The 24,564-nt window shown below is 41.2% G+C and overlaps 1 protein-coding gene across 3 annotated transcripts in view; it reads right to left on the minus strand.

Moving 5' to 3' along the window:
* The window catches only part of pvrl2l (PVR cell adhesion molecule related 2 like), a 477,835-nt gene that overhangs the window by 180,242 nt on the left and 273,029 nt on the right, over positions 1 to 24,564 (minus strand). Inside the window, exon 7 of one of the 3 annotated variants that reach the window (XM_084739743.1) lies at positions 852 to 3,272. The exons of the other annotated variants lie outside the window; for them this stretch is intronic. Coding sequence (XP_084595869.1) covers positions 2,644 to 3,272 — 629 coding nt within the window. The 3' untranslated portion in view covers positions 852 to 2,643. Of the gene's footprint in view, positions 1 to 851; positions 3,273 to 24,564 lie in introns of those variants that run through there. 3 annotated transcript variants of the gene reach the window in all.

Consider the following 24,564-nt stretch of genomic DNA (forward strand, 5'->3'; position numbering starts at 1 on the left):
AGCTAGCTTACTATTTAACTGATGAGCTAATATAAGTGTTAGGAAACAGTAGCTTATTGTAGCGTAGGCAAACATAAGCTAACTGTATTGTTAGAAAACTAGCTAATGCTAGTTGCTTTTATACGATGGATGCCAGATACGATGGACACTGTGCCCGCTATCTTGGCCCACTCTCTTTTCTTGTATCTCCCAAGTTAGCATTCTTGTAAATTTCCTAAAAATAACGTTTGGATTTCTTTACAGATGTTAAGTGCCCATCATTGATTTTTCTTTTTCACGTCTCAATGTATGTTTCGGTATGTTACACCTGTGGTAGTAGCTATCATACTATTTAACTAGCTAGCTAACAGTGGTGTTAGCAAACAATAGCTAACAGTAGTGTTAGCCAACAGTTGCTGATGGTAGCTCTTGCTAACCCTCGTTCTTAGCTAACTGGCTGCTTTTAATTGCCTTTACACAATGGATGCTGGACATGCTGGGTACTGTCTGCTAGCTTAGCCGACATCCTTTTCCTTTATCTTCTAAGTTAGTCTTAGCATAAATTTATCTACAGATGTTACCAAAATCTGTTACAAAGTTGTTTAGCTTGGTGAGATGAGAAAAGTAGTGTCACAAAAAATAAAGTTGATAAGCGATGTTTGAGTATTTAGGATTGGATGAAGTCAGATAAGACAGGATTCCTAAAGTTAGTTAGAATTTGCTTCTGTAAGACCAAATTGTGTCCACAGTTTGATTATTTTACTTTAAAAGGAACTTCCTGTAATACGGCCCCAGCTCTTTTTTCTAAGTCTGACCAGGCTCTGTACATCTCCACAGAGGTTTGCCTGTGATATAGAGGTTTCCTCTCCCAACCTCCCTGTGTCACCTCGCAACCACCCCAACATAAAAAACAAGTGATATACTGTAAATTCAACAATTAATAAAAAAAAAAACTGCCCATTTGGTGCTCTGAAATAAAAGGATGAGTAGGAAAAACCTTGGACTCAATAAGGCAAATGTGTTCCAGAAACTTAAGAGCTCAGCTCTTGCTCTGCATTAGCAAGTGTGTTGAATAATATTCACTAATTTAATGAAAGAGTCTCCAAATCATCATAATTAAAAAACTTTTTCCAATGTAGTTTAGCATGTTCCCACCTTGTCAGCAGATGTGCCACTTATTTTAAGACAAACTGTGGTCTTTCAGTGTGCAGGAAACAAAAAGTTTGGGATTTAATTTTGGCCTGCTCTCACATCCTCTCCTGAAATGTGTCTTAGACCGTGTTTCTCCGTCCAATCAGAATACAGAACATGGAGTAATCCGGCACATAGCCTAAGAACATTCTGCGGGACATGGGAAAATGAATACATGAAATATAGCAGCCTCCAACAAAAGCCGGTGAATATTTTGCCTCGTTGAATGCGACCCAGATAGGAATATAAATACGAGTTATCCCCTTCTCCCTGCACACAGTCATTGCGGCACTCGCCTAAGCCGCCCATTATGTAAATAAAGAAAGAGCAGAATCAGAGAGAGATGTAATGTGTGTGTGGGACAGGAAAACATACACATGGTGCAGCAGGATGGATGTGGAACAGAGAGAGAAAAGAGAAATAAAGACTTAAAGAGGAAAAGGGGGGACAAAATAGAGTTGGAAATAAAGAAAAGCACATCTTTTTTTTTCTTTTTTACCCATTAAATGAGTCATTACCGACCCAATGTGGTACTGCGTGAAACCCCCCAAGGCTCCTGGTGCGTCTTTTTCCTTAGCGAGATCAACACCATTACACAACGGTAACAACAACAACAGCAACAACATCTACGACAACAACGAGAACAACAACTGTGCTATAGTGAGACGACGCCCGATATATAGATGATGCACATCATTAACACCACAGCCAGCCGCACATTAGCACACACTGTTAAGTCTGTTATGTTACTCAGTTTAGTGGCCCTCGCTTCAGCAGCACCCATCAGGAAACCAGGTGGTGTCATAGGGTGGGCTAAAAAGTCGTCACTGGGATGAACAGAAACTCCGTCAGTTTCAAGTTTTAAAACGATTCAGGTGTCCGTGAAGGTCTTTTTCTCTTTACTTTGAAGGCGGTTTTCGAGTAGTGTTGATTTTTGGAATAGTGGTTTTTCGTGCTCCCGGCTTTGCAAATGCTTTTTTTTTTGTTGTTGTTGTTTTTTTTTTCTGGTTAAAATATAAAATACAAACAAATGTAGTCACTCAACACAATCACACACTTTGCAAAGCTGAAGAAACAAGAACGAAGCAAGAAGCAGCAGCGCATCAGAGCCGTTTTTGTTTGCTTTTTGCAGTATTTTTTCTCCATTTTTTGTTATATTTGGCTGACACCGAATGATCTCCATGAAACACAGTCACATACTCAGCCACAGCGCACCACTGCCACCACAAGTTTTCCTTTGTTTTTCGACTTTCTGGCTCCGTTTTTTCTTTTAATCCCCTTTCTATAAAATTATACAGTCAAGCAGAGAGGATATAATCGATGGCATCTCTTTAATCAGGTTGGATGTTAAGCAGGGAGGTGTTTTAGCTGATGAAAGCGACGTTGATCTATCGAGCGGCGGCGTCCTCCACCACCACATCTCCTTTCCCTGTTTTCAGCCGTCACCTTTCCTCTCCTTTCCTTCCTCTGCGCTCAGACGTAAATGGCAGTCCGGGAAATGACGGATCCATCTCTCTGAGACTCCATGTCGTCGTCGAGGTACACGTCCATCTCTTCTTCGCCGCCGTGGCCTCTGCGGACGTGATAGGCCGGGGGTAGCATGTTTCCGCCTCCCCCGACGCCTCCGAATCTATCGTACCGCTCCTCTTCTTCCTCCATGCTGTCGTCCAGCTCGAACTTCCTCCTCTCGGCTTCGTCCAGCTCGCCGCTGAGGAGGATGTCGTGGGCGGAGGGCGGGTTGCCGATCGAAGGGTGGTGGAGGTGATGGTGGTAGTCGTTGGCCTTTTCCGTTAGAGTCCCCGTTGCGTCGCAGCCCTCCCTGTACGTGTAGATGGGCCCGTTGTTGTTGGCACCCGTCCCGTTCTTGCTGCTGCTGTTGTTGCCACTGAAGAGCAGGCGGGCTTTGTTGCCGTAGTCGCCGCCGTTGCTGCCGCCGCTGCCCGTCGCGATGGAGTCCCCGCTGCTGGGGTAGCCGCGCCTCTGCTGCCGGCGGCTCCGGGTCAGGAGAACGGCGACGAGCGCGACAACCAAGAGCAGGGCCAGGAGGGAGCCGATGACGGCGCCCGCCACAACGCCGGCGCTGGAAGGATCCTCCAAGGCTTCTGCAGAGGGGATGGAGGGGTTGGAAGGAGGGGTGGAAAAATGGGTGGAGGAAAAGAAAAAAAAGGGGAATTGATGGAAGTCTTGCTCAGTTTTTGGAGGTTCTTCTTGTATTGTAAGTGTGCTGTAGTGATAGTACTGGTGTCTTCTTCTACGTGTGTTACAATCCTCTTACAAGTGTGTAGTAATGTTCTTCTCAGTGTAATCCCTCGGTGAGGGTGCAGTCAGTCATTGCTGGGATCAGGCTGAATGGGACTCATTCTCTCCCTCCCAGCGGCTCGTTGCGCTGCATTTCGCAGACATTTTGCTCTACACACATGTCTGTCCAGCTGCTGGCACTTCAGTTTCTGTCGCCCCGCCCCCCTTTTACCAGCTGGGGAAAAAAAGCCTTTACCACTGTAACGCTCCTTTTGTTCTATCACTCATTCTTGAGAACTGGAACAAAACCACATTTGTAGGGGGAGGGGTTTGATTTTTATTCTTCAATTATGCTGGGGAAAATATATTTTAAAAGGTCAAACTCTCCCAGTGATTTAATATTTTATTTGATATTAAGCTTTTTTTTTGGCGCCAAAGGAATTTTGTCACACAAAATCATTTAGAGCACAAAGAATACACATTAGTTGTACCATGAAATTATTTTGTTGACTTAAACTCATTTTGTAAATCCTAAAGAATATATATTTAATGCATATAACTTCTCTATGACAGAAGTGACAGCCAGCAGACTTTCCTGACTGAGTGGCCCAACTGGGGCACCAACTTAATTTTCTTTAGTTGTTTATTATCATTTTTTATTAAGTTGAAAATGAAGCACTAATTTCAAACACATTGTTCAACTATTAAAGAGATCTGAGCATTCTGTGACCTTCATCAGTGTAGATTTAATTTCTGTCAGATGGAATATCTGTAATAGTATTATTATTATAGTAATAATATCTGCAAAGAGTTCTCTTAATGTTTATCAAAATACACATTTTTAAACTTTATTTATGCACCTCGTTTAGCTTTGGTCACAGAGTTGACATGTTATTGTTGAGACACATCTGATTGCAATATCATTTAAAGAATTTGTCTAAATATATAAAGTTTATCAGTGTTTATCAGCAGTATTCCCGGCTTTTTTTAAACCAGAAAGTGAGACAAGGGTCCTTAGGGTGTAGCTGACCCTTTTTATGCCTGATAAAATCATGTTTTTGTGAAACTCTGATGCAGCTGACATCTTAAAGAGTTGACATATGTAACATTTCACAGCAGTGAGCAGATATTTTTTAAAGTTGCTCAGAGTTCTCTTAATGCTGATTGAAATATACATTTTTAGACCATAATTGTTGTTTAGCTTTGATTTAGGTCTACGGAGTTGACATATTATGTTAGAGACGTATGTAATAGCAATATTATTTAATGAATTTGTCAAAAAACATAAAGCTTACCACCTCTGTTTTAAACCAGGAAGTGAGACAGTGGTCCTTTGGGTATAGCTAAACCTTTTTATGCCTGATTGAATCATGTTTTTGTACAAATCTGACGGAGTTGACAGAAATCTGGGACACAACTTTAAAGGGCCAACATTTTCATTTAAAAAAAGAATCAATTTTAAAACAAAGATGATTATAAGAGCACGTTTTCTTTCATTCTGAAGGCTGTTAACACTTCTTTACATTGCATGAAGTTGTGAATTGTTGTCTGAGATAAAGGTGTTTTCAGGCACTGAGGAAGTTTAGAAATTTAAAAAAATCAAAGCAGAAATAAACATTTTGTAAATTGCATATGTTTCATATATATATAGAAATCCTTAAAAATTATTTTCACCAAAAGAAATGGAACTAGAGTGTTTGAAGTATTTGTTTTTGTGTGTATTGGACATGATTTGTCCCAGTTCTCAAGAATGAGTGTTGTAGGACATGTTGGTGTGAGCCAAGCTTGCCTCTCCACTCTTGTTTCAGTCCAAGATTGAAACAACAATGAGAGATGATCAGCAAAAAGCGGTTTGTTTTGCGCCTCGTGCTCTCTTTGCCACGGGTGAGAGAGGTACCGGCCCGGCAGAGCCACACGCAGACAGACACACGGGACAGACAGACAGACAGGCAGAGGGGTTATTTAAAGAGGTTCAGTGGAAAATGAGCACACAGTCAAGCCTGGATAGAGCCACAGAGTGTTCAACGTCCCTCGAGCCCTCCCATTTTCACCCTCTGTTTCTCTCCCAGCCTCCTAATTACACCCACTCCTCATCCCCTTTCTTCTTCCTCCTCATCCTCCCATCCTCCCCCACGCCTCTCTTATCGGTCAGCTAGTCAAACCGCGGGGCAGAGCGATCGCCTGCTGTCAACCCAGGACCGAGTCCAGATCACACCGATCAGCGGCGCACAAAGGTAAAAGGTTCACACTGCGGAGCAAAACTCATGCCAGGACATTTTTAAGAGGATTCTCTGCAGGAATATGAGAGAGAAAAGAGGTCTGGCTCGGATGGTGTAGGATTTGTACAAGTGGATTCACGCTGAGCTATAAAGAAAAGAAAAGAAAGTGTCAAACCGGGCAAGGAGAAGCGTTGAGCCTATAGTGCAGAACTGCACAAGGCCAGCTAATGTTTCTTTTTCCCTGTGAATCGCATGCTGATTTTTCTTTGGGGTGCAGCGAGGGCAGCGGAACGCAGAACAGCAGGGAAATCTGACCCCTTCCTGTTTTATGCAAATAACAGCGAGGGTCTGCCAGCACTCCTGGCAAACACAGCAGTGAATGCCAATCAAACAATCTGAGCTTGGCTGAAACGAGCACTGTGTGGGGTGACGTGCCAGGGCAGCACCAGCGAGGGAATGACATTTTTTTTTCTCTCTCAATGAAATCGCATTGGACATCAAATAATGATCTGTATGGCGCTGGAGAGAGCGAGTTATGCCGACAAAACCAGTGGGGGGATGTCAGTATAAGTGAGCCTGGATTGAGAGCCTGTGATTCATACAAATTGTTCATTCTGAGGGTGTGGGGAGAAAAAAGAGAGGAGATGAAAGAGGAGAGGGAGTGAGGAGAGGAGAGGAGAGGAAAGTAAGGGTTTTCTGGTGGAGAGAGGAAAAGCGGAGGAGAGGTCTCGGTTTGATTTCAAACATTCCTCTCGCTCCGGTCTCGCGTGGGGACGTGGGAGGGTTATGCCAGGGTGAGACAGACGGGTTGGACGAACGAGGCGGGGCTCCTGGGACAGGATATGATGTCTAAATTAGGGGACAGAGTCTGGTGATATCCAATTGAAGTGACAGAAGGCATTAAGGATGATGAATCCAACTTTGCCTGTCCTAGTTTCCTCCCTCTGCAAACTTACAGACTGGCATGGAAACACAACCCCTGAGCCAGAATGTTATTTTTGTTTATTGTGTCATTTATATCTTAAGCATTAGTGGCATTTATCAAGCGCCTGAGTGAGAGACAGCAGAATAATGGCCTTTTGTGGAAGGTCTCTGGTGGCTGTCGTTCTTCTGTTAATCATGTGCTTAAAAATCTATTATTCTGTATGAGCTGTAAAGACGGCGACTCCTACAAACGCCCATTAGAGCTGGCATGTTCATTTTTCAATAAATCTTGGGTCACATGCAGGAGCGGCATGACTTTTCTCTACAGTTTTGTCCAAAGCTGAGGGATGATAAGTGACGTTAAAGCAGAAATTATGTTTTGTAAGGGAAGTTTGTGACGACTGAAAGGTAGCTGACTCCAGTTTGTGTTCATGAACGAGGTTAAATTGATGAAAACAGCTGGAGCTGCAGCCGGAGGCAGGAGACATTACTCTGAAGGGTGGGTTTTACCATAAATTAAGCTGTTGGGATGATGTGTTAATCGACCGTGCGGGGAATCTTAAGTGTTTATACTTTGTCTGAACGGCCACACTTGAAGGTGGAGTGCCATCATGGCGGGGTGAGATGGGACATTGTTCAATTCGAGGATGAAATTAGGGCTGACAACTTCTGATCGACCAACAGTCGCTGTTGCCATTTTCATAAGGAGAGAAACTTATGAATCTATTATTGTGAAGGGAGGGACATCTGCTGAGCTGATGATTTATTCCTGATTATTACATGGCTTTGTGAAATACTCGATTCTGATCGATCAACTGCAGTATTCTAAGGTCTGTTATTTCTGTATAACGGACCATTGCTATGAAGAACAGTAATTTTTAAATCAACAAAATCTTTTTTTTAGCCTTGTGTCAGTTTATTTTTTTGGTAAATAACCATGTAGTAAGAAGGATATTGTACAGTGAGCAGGTCATTACTGTGAAATAAACTCCTTCAGGAAGATTCACCTTCACACTGGGGTCTTGCAACATCCTGTCAGGATTTATCGCACAATGACGACCTGCTCACTGTCCATTATCCCTTATGTGACAGGCTATTAACTGAACATTTACTTTCACTGACACCATGTCAAAGAACCAGCACAAATCACTACACCGGCCCCCAACCTCAGAGGAGCTGAGTGGATAAAAAGTTTATTTTTGATAACAGCATCTGTGTGGATTTTACTCCATTTAACAAGCATCTGCCGGTAAAGTTGCAGGCTCAATGACAAACACCAGCTATTTGTGAGCTGACTTTGAACTTGAAAGTTTCAGTTTTGCCATTTAATGTTTCTTTTTATAAGTTATCTTGTTGAATTTGGTGCAAGCATGTTGCTAATGTGACTATTCCCAGGACAAACGCTGTAATATTGATGGACAGTAAAAAGAACCGTGTCAATGTTAAACCTCATTTGAAGCTAACTAAATAACAACAGTAGTCAGCTGGATGCTGTAACTGTTATTTTCATGTTGCTCTCTGTGGAAGCTGCATTAGCTGTGTTGTACAGAAGCTGTCTGTTTCTGCTCTGAGATAACTCGTTCCAAATTGTGTTGCTGCCAGACATGATGCTGATAAACCTGAGAGACATGTCCTGAAGGTAATAATAAAGCTACATGTGAAAAAGAAATGGTCAAACTGCAGGAATACTTTTCCTTGGCAATGCTGTGTTACTCTGATTAGCACCATTTACTCTACCACAGTAAATGAGTGCACTCAGTGCACTGTGGCCAATTTAATTAATCTGGAGATAAAGTGCAGACTTTTTTTTCTCATCGATCTATTGATTGGTTGAGGAGTAGGTAGAATATCAGTCGTGCAACATTTTCTTGAGTTAACTACAGCCGGAGGGATGACGGTACAGTCTGTCCTGTAAGTCATTCTGCACTTGGTTGAAAACTAACAGATACAGCTGTGTCAAGAATAAAAAAAGAGAGTCCTAGAGAGTGACCTTCAAGCCCTCAGCTCTTTTCTCACCTCCACACAGCTGACCAGCACTGTGTGAAGTGGGTGTGAATGTCAGATCATCAATTTCACAGTTACTGCCAGTGGAGTGGAGCAGAGAATACGCAGGTATTCCTACTTATTTTTATTTTATTTTTTTTGCATTAACCCATTTCTAAATCCCCTCTGACGCACATCATTCAGTAGGGTGCTGCAAGCTCAGTTCCTAGGATGGCAAAGGCCTCTGATTGGCTAGTACTCGTTGCCTTGGTTGGTCAGGTTGATGAGGTTTAGGCATGTGGAATGATGATTGGTTATGAATAGGGTAAGAATAACAAAGTAAGCCAGTAGGGCGGGTCACGCCTTTGCTTCGCCATCGTAAGAAAACCCACCTAATCACCTGATAAATCAACATGCTTCTTTGGTGATCTGATCACAACAGGACAGCTCTGACTACATGAGATCACACCTGGCATTAGAAAATCTCTCTAGATGCATTCTGAGTGTTTTTTACAAGGAAAGAAACAACTTTCAGTATTGCATTTCATGCCAAATTTACAGGAAGGCACAACTGATGAAGACGTCACCGTAGCTCCCTCACATCCTCACTCTGTATGCAAATGAACACATTTTCCAAATGTGTTGCTGTTTTTAACTGGTGGCCTGCTGAGACAAACTGACAACATGTTTTTCAACAAAGAAAGAAGTGACTTAATGTACACAACCTTCGCCAAATTTACAAGAAAGCCCAAATAATTCAGATTTTGTCAGAGACAGCATTTCACACGGAGTATAAAGTCCCTCTTCTCACAACAACTCGTAAAAATAGCACCATTTTTCAATGGAATCTGGGGTGACTTGTGTGTTCATGAACATCCACATGACGTACCTACAGGACATCAGTTAAGTAGGTTGTCATTCAACTCCCTGAATTGAAGATATAGTGACAATATGAGAGAAGTCTGTCACTGTTATAGTTTGTATATCACCTTCTCCAGACACAGCTGCACCACTGCTTACAGCCCACTCATCCAACACTATTTGACCATCTGACATGCGGTTCTGTTCGGTACACTGGTTTGTTTCCTCAATCAGAAACTAACTAAAAATAACATTTAGGAAATATAATTATTTGCTTTCTTGCCAAAAGTTAGAGAGCAACATAAATAGTTACAGCACATAATGTCCTGTAAAACCACAACTTCTGATTTTTCATGTATACGTAAAACAAATAAGATTTGACATCAGTGAGCTCATCAGGTGCTTGAAGGCATATTTTTGAACTTTGGACAGAGCCATAGTTGTTTCGTTCTTTTTGCAAAACTAAATTGTTAAATTGCCTCCTGGCTCCAGCTCCATGCTCAACATACACATAAGACATTGATCTTCTCAACTTACTGACTGTTACTTTCTGCAAAGTGAACAAGCATATTTTCCAAAATGACCAAATACTTCTTTAATGCTCATTTTCAGCTCTATATTTTCATTCTGGGACTCTGCTTCAGTAGCTTTGCACGATTCACAGTTCAAAACTTCCTTATTTATCTTATTTTATGCAGCCCCTCTATTCACCTTCTGTCTGTAACAAGACATTTTAGCTCCTGTCTCTCTAAGCACCACCTCCCTAGACAAAAATTTTTTAGAACCCAGTGTTTCTGAGCACCGTCTGAGCATGGAAAATAACAATATGTGGCACTGAACTGGATATTTCTACTGTTTCAGACCACAAATGAGACAAGAATAACATTGGAAAGACAATAGAGGTGGCCAGAGTGGAGTGTTTCTGAGAACTGACTACTGCACACAAGCTAGTTAACTTTTATAACTTTATTCAGTGATTTTGGTAAAACTGGATCATATTTTATGGAAGAAATATTTTCTGGTTTTCTCCCTGATGTCCTCTGGCTGCTCTGCTTTGCCTGATGGACAAAGCTTTACTTGTTGTTAGCGGTTAGCAACTTTAGCCAGTAACTGCTAGTTAGGCTCCATACAACTCACTGTGCCCATGCTAGGAGCTCAAACACAGAGGGAGTGCATGGCTAACTGGCATTAGCGGTTAGCTACATTAGGAACAAATAAAGATACATGTCCATCAGAAATCCTATAAATTGTCTCAAGGACATTAGAGTGAAAACCAGATAATACTTTACTTTACAGCTGACAAAACACTTTCTGTGAGACAAACTGAACTGAAATGATGTGCCAACTGGGCATCTGGTTGACAAAAGTAGAGAGAAACATTGGAAACGTTGCATTTAGAGCAGTCTGAAACCTGAGCACTTTGCTTACAGGGATTACTTTTACAAGTTTGGCCATGTTTAAGCTGAACATCCAACACTGTAATATTAAATATATGACAGTAAATAAGGGAAAGCATAATAGGTCTGTTTAAGATATGACAAGGACAGCTTTAACACAGAACCTTTTTCAATTTTGTACATTGTAAATGGATAAAAATCCCCATGAAGATCAATGCAAACATGTGACGACACATGTTCGTCATGACACCATCTGATCCTGAATGCCTCTTGAAAATGCCAAAAATACATCCATGTACAGTAAAACATCTTTTATCAGAGGCACGGTTTCTGCAGCCGTGCTCTGACATCACTTACTACAAACTGAAGCGCTAATGGATCCTGGATTAGCTCTGACAAAAATGTGCCAGATGCATGATCAACGTCAATGTCAAATCCTTGTCAGCCGCCCAATGAGACGCTTTAGTAAACACTGTTCTGTGAACATATTTTCTCCCCCCTCCGAAAAAAAAAGTGAAAAAATAAAAAAATAAAAAGCAGAGGCACTATCGTTAGCAAGAAAATAGGCCATGCTTGTCATCCTTATTTCTCATCAACAGCAGCAGCCTGCCTGCATTAAGAAGCACGGTGATAAATGTCATAGAGAGAGGCAGGGGAGCTTATATCAGTCTCTGTATTAGTGTCATGTACATGGAGGAGATTAGGGGGGAGGCAGGGGGGAGAGAGAGGGAGAAAACTATCCATTTCTACTCAGTTACATTCACTGTGGTGGGGATAATCTAAATGAGAAGATTTGGGATGTGAGGCAAGGTGGAAGGAGTTAGAAGGGAGGAAGTGAGAAAAACAGGGAAAGAGGACAGGGGTAGAATAGTTTAAGGGTATGAAAATAGTGGAATCTAAATCTTTTTGTTGATCTCCTTCACCACCTCTCTCCTTCCTCTTCCTCGTGCATTGTTCTCGGGACTGAAATCAGGCCTGAAAACGCGGGGAGCTGCTTCAGTAGTCATATAATAAGCCAGAGGCAGTGACTGTAAAAGCTCCACAGTGGGAATTCTCATTAAAAGCAGCTTTTGGTCAAGGACAAGACACAGAAAAATGTGCCCATGAATATGCTTGCAACATCAAAACACCTTATACTTGAAGACGCAATACAAAAGGACAAACCACAAAGACCACCCACTTAGACAGAAGAGTTGACTTTCTGTATTAAATAAAATAATCCTTTGTCCTTTGTTTTGTATTGGATTCCACTTAGACGAGCACAGGAGACAGTAGGTATATAATGTTTTTTATGTGTTATTGAACGGCGATTACGCACTGAGCTGCTAGACCTCCTACAGTGGTCTCATAAAGTTGCCTGAAAAATCAGTTTTTGTGATGGATGGCATGAAAAAAAAACAACATGTTTGTGTTTGCTTCTGTTTTTCAAGAGGATTTCTCTCAAATTTTGTTGTTTTAATTTGCTTTAGTGAGCACTTCTTTGTACGTGTGATGCATAGAGATGCTGATGAAACAGCAGGGTTATTGCACAACTAAGTCTTGGACTGGTTACAACAAAAAGACACTCTAAAATGTGCAGTTTTATACTGGAAAAAATACCTTTAATAGGCACTGAACTGTGACTATTTCACAGACAGCTAAAGATATTTTAACTGCCATAAATATTATTTATGTCATTATTTTATGTGTTCTGTTTATATGTATATTTTTACATGATTTAATTTTATGAATATTGATTTGTTTGGTAAGTTACACCACATAAGAACCATGGACAGTGCCACGTTGCACGGGGGACACTTTAAGTTGCTGCACCTCTCCTCCAAGTAAACGTGCAGCAGAAGAAAGACAATAAGCTCTGCCTAAAAGTTTAAAGGAAACATTACATCGCCCAGTCTCTCTCTTTTTTTTTGGAGATATTTTGTTCCAGTGGACTCATTCCCTCTTTGGTTGTGTGCAGCCAGCGAGGTATGTTTATTTCTGTGTTATGTTTATTGCACATATTTTGTTGTCAATTTGTGCAACTTGAATGTGTTTATTTTGCACACTGTCATGTATTTGAACAGTTCGACGGTGGATTGATGACCATGATATTGACGGATGTGGAATTCAGATGATTAAATCCATCAGTAACAGAAGAACTACGGTGTTGTCTATTTCCTGGAGGGAGTGATAGATATCACTTTCTTCCCAGGAAGTCGTATTTCCAAACTTTTAATCTAGATCACAGTTATGCAGATTTTGTGATGCTTATTTAGCGATCCCAGATAAAAGTGATCTTGTAGTTTTTGTCCTGTTTTTTCAGAGAATTTTCAGGTGAAGAGATCAGGATTACAGAATCTAGATTTACAGTCTTTGGATAGGCCTCCATCTGTTAGTCAAAGCAACATTTCATTAACATGGAGATGTGAAAATGTCAGGAAGATGTGAAAATCAGGTTGCATATTATTCATATTCACTTATCTGCATTAGTGCACTATACATAGGCTAGAATTAAGATAATAATAATAATTATTATTATTATAGAAAATGTCTCACTGGATCAAAAAAGGTCAAATGCATCACTGTTCTGTCAGCATACTCTGGTTTTTATTGATCAAAAAACCCTCAATAACAGTGTGTTTCATTGTCCGTCAGTGGTTGGTTGGTTGGTGAGGAAGTACAGAGCGGGGGAAAACTAAGTTTCATGCTCGCTGTGGGTTCACAGGCAAGTTGTTTAAGCGTTCAAAGTGCCTTTTCAACACCCCATTTAAGCATTAAATTGTTCCTCTGCTTCTTTCAAGAATGATTACACATCTGTACATCCACTATTAGCCTCAGTGTATCCCAAAAATACCCAAACACAACATGTGGATTCTGGGTAGGACTGAATCACCAAATCTGTATCCCAGTTTTGTAGGATCAGGATCACATCTCCTGGTTTTGAAATATCCAATTTTGAGTTTTAATCCTATCTGAAACATTCTGATCTAGATTAAAAGATTTTGAAATACTGGCCCCAGGTAGGCAAAGTCATGACCCGCTCTACTCTGCCTCTGATTGGCTGACCGTGGAATTCTTATCCTAACCCTAACTAAACCTCATCAACCAACCCAACCAACAAAGGCAAAGAGTGCTAGTCCTGGAGGAAAAAATGGTATTTTAGTTGAATGTATTATTTAAATGTTGACTCCAGATGACCTGTAGAGTAGTGTGCTTCAAGGAAAAGGAGCAAAACTCCTCCTACACAAAGTTTGAGCAGGTTCCTCAAAGTCCAAGTAATTGCAATATTAAGACAAAGGTCAGCAGGACTATTATTACTGGTGTATTTTCTAGAAGGATGCTTGCAGGTTTGGTACAGTTAATGGACAACACAAAAGTGTTTCCTGTGTAAGTAGAACAAATTCACAAACCTTATTCAAACCAGACCTGCTCCTCAGGCAGAAACAATGTAAATGTCGAGGTCAACAACAGGAAGCAGAGCCAGAAAAAACACACAACTACCAGTTTTACTTTGTGAGGTTACACAGACGTCCAGGATAAGAAACACAATGACATAAGCAGGTTCCACAAAGTGCAAGTAATTGCAATGTTAAGACCAGAAGCCTCATTTATAAAAATCTTCTTTGATCTATGCTTGAATTTAAGATAAGATATGAAAATACAGATGTTTTAAAGGAGACAGGCGTATGGAGATGCTAGAGACGTATAATACAGAGACTCTAGTCTGCCGTGTAAACTACAGAGATGCAGAGTATCATCAGGCTTCATGATCAAAGATAGTTTATATCATGTTGACCCTTCTGTCCCTATCTAGATGCCCTCTTTCTCCCGCTAATCCTGAGTGCTCTCTCTCTCTCTCTCTCTCTCTCTCTCTCTCTCTCCCTCACTTTGCTGCTAGTTTGCATCATACTTAAATCGCCCGGTGGTTTTCCAGTGGTTCATACCAGACTGAAAATCCATCCTGAGTGCAGCATTTCAGTGTTGATGTTGCCCAGTAAGAATCTCAACAGAAGACACTGGTGTCTAAAAACAAGTGTCTCCTGCATGAGTGGAACATTCTCCAAGAGGTGGAGGAGAAAACAGAGCAATCAGCTGAGGCAGTGTTGGTGGGGCAACGAGGCCACTATGGCCACAGGAAATGTAATTTGTTCAGGGGCATGAGGCCAAACTGAAGGGCCACGGCAGCCATAGCTGTGAAATTCCTCCCCTGGTAAAGGCAAAGACGGGTTGGCGGGAGTATCAGCTGAAGTAATTTCTAGGAGGATGCTTGCAGGTTCAGTACAGATAATGTACAACACTTAAAAAGTGGAACAATCTTCAACTTGTTGGCTGTACAAACCATTTTATACCTGACCTGCACCTAAAGCACGCAGTGATATAAATACTTGAGGTCAAAAGCAGGAGTTAGAGCCAAAAAACACAACCACCAGTTTAGACAGGTTTACACAAAACACCCAAAGACACTGGTATCTCTTAAGTCATTACTTCAGCTTGTTAGCCAAGTCAGTTTTCTAAGTTTGTAACTATCCGTTCCATTCATCAGCTGTTCTGATGATGGGTAGCTATATTTAGCTAGGATTATGAATGTCATAATCATGACTAGACAGCAAACAGCTTGCACTCAGAAACTCAATGAATACTTTTTTCCGTTGACATAAAAAAGGTGCATAAGAGCCCCATCACCATCACCCCACCATCAGTGTGGAAGTACCTTTTCTGTTTTGAAGTGCAGGCATCTCAATACTTACTTAATACTCAATACTAATGCAGGTCCTGTTTTCTCTCTGTCTTTCCAAATTTAAACCAGAACCACAAGCACAGATGGAAAATATCCTCAGGTTTTACTGAAATTATTACACAGTACATGGTACATTTATTTATCTTACAACTCAGGGTTGTAGAGCGAGATGAACTATAAAAAAAAAAAAAAAGCTTAATGAAAAATGGTTGCCCTGTGTTTATGAGTTTGATGCTTATCTCTCAGCACCTTTGACCTTCGGTTTATTTTTTGCCACCAGATGAACTATGCATCTGTGAAAAGTCGGTGATTATTTTACTGTTCCTTACGTGCAACACTAGCTGTGAGTGATGTACGTGTAATGCTATTGGCTGCAAAAATATCTCAGGAGCACCTCGAGGGAATTTCTTCAAATTTGGCACCAGTGTCCACTTAAACTCAAGGATGAACTGATAAAACATTGGCACACAAAAACACATTTCTGGCCATAACTCAATAATTTGCCAATTATGCCAAAATTACACACAAATATCTAATATGATAGTAGCAATGCTGGAGAGTAGTTATTTTTGTCTTTGTGCTGCTGTGACTCTCAAATTTCCCCTCAGGGCGATCAATACAGGATTATCTTAACTCCATTGTGCTTTTTGGGCAGAAATAACCTACATGAGCTTCAAAGGATGATTCCAGTGTTTTTGAACCTGGGCCCTATTTTTTATTTGTTTATTTATTTTTACATATTTTGGGGTCTAAATGACTAATAAGTACAAAACCATTTGAAATTGGTCCAGTAGATCACCTCATTCTGCAGCCACAGAACAGGCTGGAATAGCTGCAACGTAATTCTTGAGGGCAAACGTGCCCGTCACAATATGTCAGCTAAACATGCGTATTTTTGCCGCTTACAGGCTCAGGTTATTATTCAAAATGTCTTATGGCATTATGGTGATGATCCCTACAGAGACGGACCTTCTCAGACAATCCGTTCCGACAAGAAGCTAAAGTCATTATATCGCTCTTTTCAAGGCAACCAGACAAAAACTGTCAGACTACATCGCTGCCTTGCATCGGTTAGTTTGTGTGACTGTGTGACTTTGTGTCTTAAAGGGTTAGTCGGGTCCAAACTGGTGTGTTAAAAGCATGATAAGCAACATTTTCCTGCACTGAAGTCACTTTTCCTCTGGATCACACTGCTTCAGGTGGACTGAGTGGCAAAAGATGCAAAGCTTGAAGGCATTTGTGGGCGAAATTAAACTGACAAGAAAACTCTTTTCCATTTTATTTTATTTTTTTGTTTGTTTTCATGGCATTCATGGTGAATGCTGCCACTCAGAAGCTTTTTTTTTGCCAGTCAGCAAATGTAAGTGCAGTGACTTCTACATACTGTGACGTCATGTAAATCCCCTCTGTAGACTCGTATAAACATAAACCCTTTCAGTCACCACTTGTAATGCATTAGCATTGAGTGGTGATGTCTGTATCTGCAGAGAGCCTGCAACCCTCTGCCTGTATTTCCTTAGTTTCTCATTATCCTACTGTGCTTGCGATGCTTTACCAACCCGAAAACATCAGTATTTGACAGCTTGGAAAAGAGGTTCAAACAATAAACTATCTTTCTGGTGTGTTGAACAAATCCTACTGCTTCTACCTTTAAAAATTCCTTAATTCAAAAACTTTTTGTATCTATAATAGTTTACACCATGAAATTTGTCTAAAAAAAGAAAGAAAAAATAGGTCCTAGGTATAAAATACCAGAATTACCCTTTAAACCGTGTTAGTGTTATTTTTTGTAATTTCAGGCCATAATCAAACTATAGTTAAAAAAAAAAAGGACTGAGTCATGATTTACGTTCCCCATGTATAAGCAGTGTGTCTGGGAGGCACAGGCTCATAATCCTGGCAGATGTAAGCGGAGGTGTGGGAGGTGAGGCCGGGGCTAAATGTTATCTCGTCAGGTTAATGGGACCCAGAGGCAACTCAGACAGGAAATCACAGATTTACAGTAGGAAGAGGATTTGAGGGAACCATCTTCCCTGACGCAGCAACCTGAAGCTGAATATTTTAGTGCTGAGGTGCATTTTTAAGGATTGTATCTCAGATGTGATTTCGGGGGAACAAAGTTGTGCTTGTATCCGCAGACAAGTGCAAATAAGGCAGGATGAAAGAGGCACAGGATGTCCAACTGAAGGACGTGCGTCATAAGGACAATAATGGCTCACAATTTTCTAGTTGATGACAGTGCACAGGAAAGGTACTCTTGTAGCATCAAGCAGAGGGTGCTACTTATGCAGCATCCGACTGAATCCGATTAGCATTTATTCATGAATGACAAAGAACACCGACTGCGCCATTTTCCAGGAACATGCACTGTTCTTCTAAAGTCAGATGGTGGCAAAGTACATGTACAAGTACATCTGAGCCATTAAAAGTGTTTATATGTCATTCATGTTAACCTGACTCACTCTGCCTAAGTAAAAGGAGCGATTTAAACAGGTAAACAGGGTTACATGTCCATTTTTCTTCAAGGTAATAACATAATACAGAGGCACAGAACTGCACTGGTGCAGGCTTGGTGATACTACAGATAATTATCTGGTGTATATATACATATATATATATATATTTTCCTCCTCCCATTTACCTGCACAGTTTGATGTGCTGTACACACTTCAGGCATCAAATATAAAGCATAATTCTCCCGTTAGATAATCAATAATAACTCAAATATCTGTGCTGGACTAAATTCAGCTCAAGACCTCTCTGTTCATTTTTACAGTCTTATACTTCAGCAGTTTTACGACAAACCAAGTCTTTTTTTTATTACTTTATTGTAATGATTAGAGGCTCATCACTCGAGACAACTGTTTCTTGCAGGTACATTGTGTAGATTGAATTAATAAATAAAAAGACAGATAATTAAATGATACAAACTCAACCCAACAACAACAAAAGAGTAACAATATATTATCACAAAAAAAGGAGAAAGAAAAGGCAAAGAAAAAAAGACGGGGGTAAGATCCTATCTAATGCAAGTCTTGGGTTAGATGAATAATAATTATACTTTCTACCAAGTCTATCTTTAGGGTAGATCTTGTTCTTTTTCGCATGTCATCTCTAATCTACATGTTACATTTTCTATTGTTGTTGTTTTGTTTAGGTGGATTTTGCCGTTTCCACGTCCTCGTATGTTGAGGAGCTGCATGTCGGTGGTGTTTATTGTCTCCTGCAAATCTTCATTTAACTACAATATATTCATTAAGGTTTTCTCAACCTCAAAACTGAGACTGTCTTGACTTGTAAAGTATTTTTTAAATCGGCACACTTGGAGAAGCAGAGGGGAGTAACAGTGCGGAGGCTAGGCAATTTACTGCTGCGAACACGGTCAGAAACAAAATATGTAATTTAGCCAGTTAAAAAAAGAAGGTTTCACTGATTTACTTTGCTGTCTGACAGCTTTGTGTGGCTGGAACCTGCCTTTACATGAGACAAATATCGCTCTCTCCAAACCAACCAAAGTCCATTGATGAAATCATTAATTTTACCTCACAAAACATGAGAGATGCTGGTCTGCTGCTGCCTCAGTCTGTGAAATTGTTTGTGTTATTGTGACTTCAGTGAATCCAAACTAACCTTTCGAAACACTAAAGTCACACAATAACACAAACACTTTCACAGATCGAGGCAGCTGTAGACCAGCAACTCGCTTGTTCTGTTCACTGCAACAGGGCAACATTTTACTTTCTCTCTCTGAACAAGGGGTAAACAAACAAAAAAAATCACATGCTTTTTGTTGATAGATTTTTCTTCTCTTCAAAACCGTTCTGTAATCTCAGTGTAGACAGACGGGGCTGACAGCAGCAGCGCCGCAGAAGAAACGCTGCCTGTGTGGGAAAAAATAAACACGCAGCCGGTGTGGCCCGAGCGTTACAGCGACTTCACATTAATTTGATACCATAACTTAATTTTGCAAACAAGACGCAGAAGTTACCCAGCACCTACCCTCCTCTCTGTATATTTACTGTTTAAATGAGAAACATACATCACATTAAGGATGCAATGAGGCTACATGTAATTGGATTTTAAGATTTTGTTTCTACACTAATTGTTGCACTAAAATGAAAAAACATTCTCTCAAACCTAACATATGTCTTCTTTATATACCAACACTATAGAAACCTCTACACACACACACACACATATCCACAGACAGCTACACATACACACACACTGTATAAATGATTAATGCTCTTAATTTCTCTCCATTCGCTCAAACACAGAGATAAGCAGCACCACACACACACACACACGCATGCACACACACAAACCTCAAAAACATCTATTAGCCACTAGACACTAAAAGCCTTCAGTGTGTATCTGTGTCCCATCTCTAACCCTCACACACACACTCTGCTTAATTACCTTTGATGACACAGAAAAACTTGCACACATGCACACAGACACACACACACACACACACACACACACACACACACACACACACACACACACACACACACACACACACACACACAGCCACAAGAGCCACACTGTCTATTCAATTAGCCCTGATTATCCCTGATCTTCACACACACACACACACACTTCTCTTGCCCCACAACCAAAATCTTACACAGCCCTCCCACCCAGACCCCACAGTCCTGCATCCCAAGCACCGGTGTTTCCATGACGATCTCAATCATTTCCTCATGCAACCCCTCGATGCTGCAGTGAGGGAGGAAATTTCCTGCCTAAATCATCTTCAATCCTGTCTCTTCATCACGGATTCTAGCCGGCGCTTTTCATCTCCGGCTCTCTCCCCTCGCTTTTCATCAGCGAGGAAATAATCAGAGGCCGGTAAAAAAAAAAAAAAGAAGAATAGAAAAAACTAAACTGTAAACCACACAGACAGAGAAAGGCAGAGAGAGAGGGAAAAGTCAGAATGACTTTTTTTTTTTTAAGCGTCTTGTATTTGGCATTTTTCTTGGCCCATTGAGCCTCGCTCTGCTCTCTCTCCTCTGAGACTCTCAGGATTTTAAATGGAGGCTTTCTGACACAGAGCAGGCAGATGGGATGCAAACTAAAGAGCACAGACAGACAGACAGACAGACGGACGGACGGCAAGGAGACAGACAGGGATGGATGCAGTGGGTGTGGATACAGGAGAGGATGGGAAGATGGATGGAGATAAAAGGGTGGATTTATCTTTTCTGAGCTCATTACCCTTTTTTCGACTTGAAAGCTCATCTGTGTTGCTTTTTTTTTCTACAGGAAATACACATCCAAACTTACATGTGTGAGTTGTGCATACATTGTTAGCACCACACACATTAACTAGTGTTAATTTCACAGATAGATCATTTTCATCGTAGTTTACATCAACTATAGAAGCAGGTAAGGGTTTCTGGCACTTAAAATGTGCACAGAGAAGAGGGCGAGGGGTCCAGCTGAGCAAGTGGTGACAAAGAATTAAACTATTCATCTATTCTGAAAAAAATCTATCAGTGGTTAAAGTCATTGTTCATGCTGCTTTCAGCCTCTCACATGTGGAGATCTGCAGCTTTTTGTTGCTTATTATCACATTAAACTTAATATTGTTTCAGGTTTTGGTTTTCTGACATTTTGAAAACACTGACCAACATGTCCACCCTTCTTCAGTTTGTGGACTAAAAATTGGCCACAGTCATGTCCCTGATTGGACACTCCTCTTGCCTCTCTGTTAGTCTGGGACAATAACTGTCCTTCAGTCACGTGACCATTAGCCAAACCCATCATCAAATGTGCCATATTGGCTGATATGTGTATGAATGTATATGATTGATGGCTTCATATCATATTTAAGTGTTGGTTTTAACGAAGACCCCGATGAAAGCAAAACGACTTGTTCTGCAATTAAAGTTGTTCGATGTGCTACAAGTGTTGCTTCAGTTTTTATCAATGACAATCTGTCACTGATGAAAACAAGGCAGCAACTAAATTAAAAGGAATTTATGATGACAAACAATTTAAAAATCTATTGATATTTTTGTCAACCGATAAAAACAAGATGAAAATGTCAGGGAGGGACAAGTGGGCAACAGATCTCAGCTCTGACTAAGTTGCGCACTCAAGGGACTCCGGCTCCTTCTGGTATTTCCCTCCAGTCTCTCTTCTTTTGCCCCCCCCTCTGTGCGTCTGTGTCCATTCATGAAGTAAAGCAGATCAGCTCAGAGCAGAATCCGATATGACTCAGTGTGTTTACTCGTGGGCCCCCGGCCCTCTCTTTCTGAGCTCGGCAGCTGTCTGTGGGCGAACGACGGCTCTGTCCCTCCGCCACACCCAGCCGCTCCTCCCTGCACGCTCTGCAAAAGGCCCGCAGTGAACGCGGCTTTTTTGCAGAACCACTGTTAGTAAAGTTAATAATGGAAGAAGGAAGCGCTGCATTGCTTGAATGGCAGGTCCAACACGTGCTCTTTAGTGAGGCAGGTAAATTTAACAGAAAGACAACAAGATCAAAGTCTACTAAGTTTCATTTTAGCCAAGAGGCTGCAGCTACATCTAAATCAAAATCGTCTGTTAAAATCCACACATGCACACACAAACTCGGTCTAATTAAGCTCTTCCTGCTCTGCGGCCCCCTGCAGGGGTTATGAACTTCAGGAGGTTTCCCAAGTGCCTCCCGACCTTCCTCTTCAAGCTCGACACTCATTTAGCATCCAGCTGCTGCACACGCACAGCAGCTCAAACACTCAATAAATAACTAACTTACGCACAACAACACACACACACACACACTCCGCAGATGATTTCCTCCACTCCTGACTCCATTCACCTTAATAACCACCTTCAGCCTGAAGTGTAAATGCATCAAAATTACAGCCTGCACACACACGTTTGTGCTGATCTGCTTTCAGATACGCACAAAAGACAAGATGAACATACAAAAACACCTTAACTCACTTTTGACAAGATATTGGCAGAGTGTGTGCGTGAGCAGACGAGCACACGTGTAGAAATCTCGCTCTGGCACGACACCACAGGACGGCCTCGGAGGGGAAAAACTACTGCCAGGAGTTTTACTGAGCGCAGATTAACTGTGTAGTTGTAAAACGCGGCCATAAAAACACACCACGAGGCAGCAAGAAAGGAACCAACAGAACTGGATATTGATTGTGAGCACGTGTGCAGTACAACCACTGAGTCTGATGAGCAGAGGAACTGATATTAACCGCCTGTGGTGTACATTTTAGCATCCAAACTGAGAACATTAACAGTTTTAAAGAAGAAGACTTTAATCTGCTATTAAACGACGACCGAGTCCAGTAAACTCGCTGCAAACTATTTTAAAGATTTTATAACGTTTCAAGAGATAGTCAAGGTCAGTTCAAGCTTTTCAAATTGCTTAATTAATTTTTAAACACAGCAGGAGGTAAATGTACCTGAAACTGTTTGCCCTTCAACCAGCAGGTTTTCCGCTGTCTTTCTGTGATCATACAAGGTTACACCTCAATATAAAAAATGTCATTTTTGGCTGTTTTTCAGTTCCTTGTTTGAACAGAAATGCTGTGAAGTTGCTTGTGTTTATTGTTAAGTTCCCAAAAGGGGGCTCATGAGGAAATAATGCTTTTGTTTTCAATCAAAGACTTGAAAACCATCTGGGTGCTTCATATCTTCAAGGTATCAACCAAAATAACCAGAACTTCTCCAGTCAAATGACACCTGCATTCAATTGTACCCAGATTCAGAAAAAAAGACAATTTGTATGTTTTTTGTCCTCACAGCCACTCAGTGCAAATGTTCTTCAATTTAATGCGACATTTGATTGGCCCACAGCTGCACCAGCTACAAACCAGATTATCTGTTGAATTTGAGCGCTGCGCACAGTTTCGGCCCGTCCTGCAGAAGAACGTGCAGGTTGCATGTCAGGAGGCGACACCTAGTGGATGACAGAAGTGTAAGTAGCGAGAAAGTGTGCATATGGACATGGGCATGATGGGGAGGGGAGTGCTGAGTGTGGAAGAACAGTCATTTTAGCTTTTTCAATAATGTCTGGTAAAAAATAATTTGCTTATCGACGCAGGATTCTGTTGTGGCTCAAGTATGAAATATATGCCGGTAGGTTTGACGGATAAACATGGTTTTCTACTTGAGGATCCTGACATGACTGCCTCGCTTTACTGCACTCCTGGTGGATTTTAACCTGTCTTGCCAACATGATGTGATTGAGACTGCTCTTGTTCAGCTTTACAGCGAAACAAAACAGCGTTGTTTATTTCTGGCGAACTCTAGAGTATTTCCTAACTGTCAGCTCGTCGTGATGGAAAGTTTACAGAGGGTGAAAGTGGTGCATGTGATTGGCAATTATTATCTCAGGCTCTAACCCACCCACCAACAGTTTATAGTGAGTGTGCCACAGGTGAGCCGAGGGCAACTGGCCACGACAGCACCAAAAGTGCATTTGGCACCATCCAGACGCACTGGGCAGGGTGCATTTGACTGTGATTTGGCTGCTCAGTTGGGTTCACAAAAATGAAGCTTTTGTTCCCCTCTTGCATTAACCCACTACTGACTTACAGATGTAAAGATACAAAAACAAACACCCTGCACAGGGAAAACCAACAGGTGCTGATGTTACACTGCGCGCTGCCTGACACATGATGCATAACTGCAGCTTTGACTGATTCTGCAGACGAGGCCGTTGCAGATTTAAATATTCTTGATGACATGGATCATATTGTTTCTGCTGCTGGAGTATTATTTCCAAGTTTCAGATTTAACTGTAGAAAATTTGTCAGTGGATTATTCTAACATTAATACGCAGGTGTGTGTGTGTGTGTGTGTGTGTGTGTGGATGTCGCCATGACAGCCACCCCTGCTGTTATTTGAGGAGTAACTGAGTAACTGACAACTGACTTGTTCTCTTGTGCAGGCATGAGGATGTGTTGTACAGTTTGCATTTGATAAATGTGCCTAAACGTAAGGCAATACTACACGTCTGTCACATCTGATGAAATTACATGCATAAAATACAGATAAGGATTATTTCAGGAATGCTTTCATTCACATGACGGGTGTCAGA

This window comes from Lutjanus erythropterus, chromosome 16 (genome assembly GCF_056507025.1).
Source record: "Lutjanus erythropterus isolate fLutEry1 chromosome 16, fLutEry1.hap2, whole genome shotgun sequence".
Taxonomy (NCBI): domain Eukaryota; kingdom Metazoa; phylum Chordata; class Actinopteri; order Lutjaniformes; family Lutjanidae; genus Lutjanus; species Lutjanus erythropterus.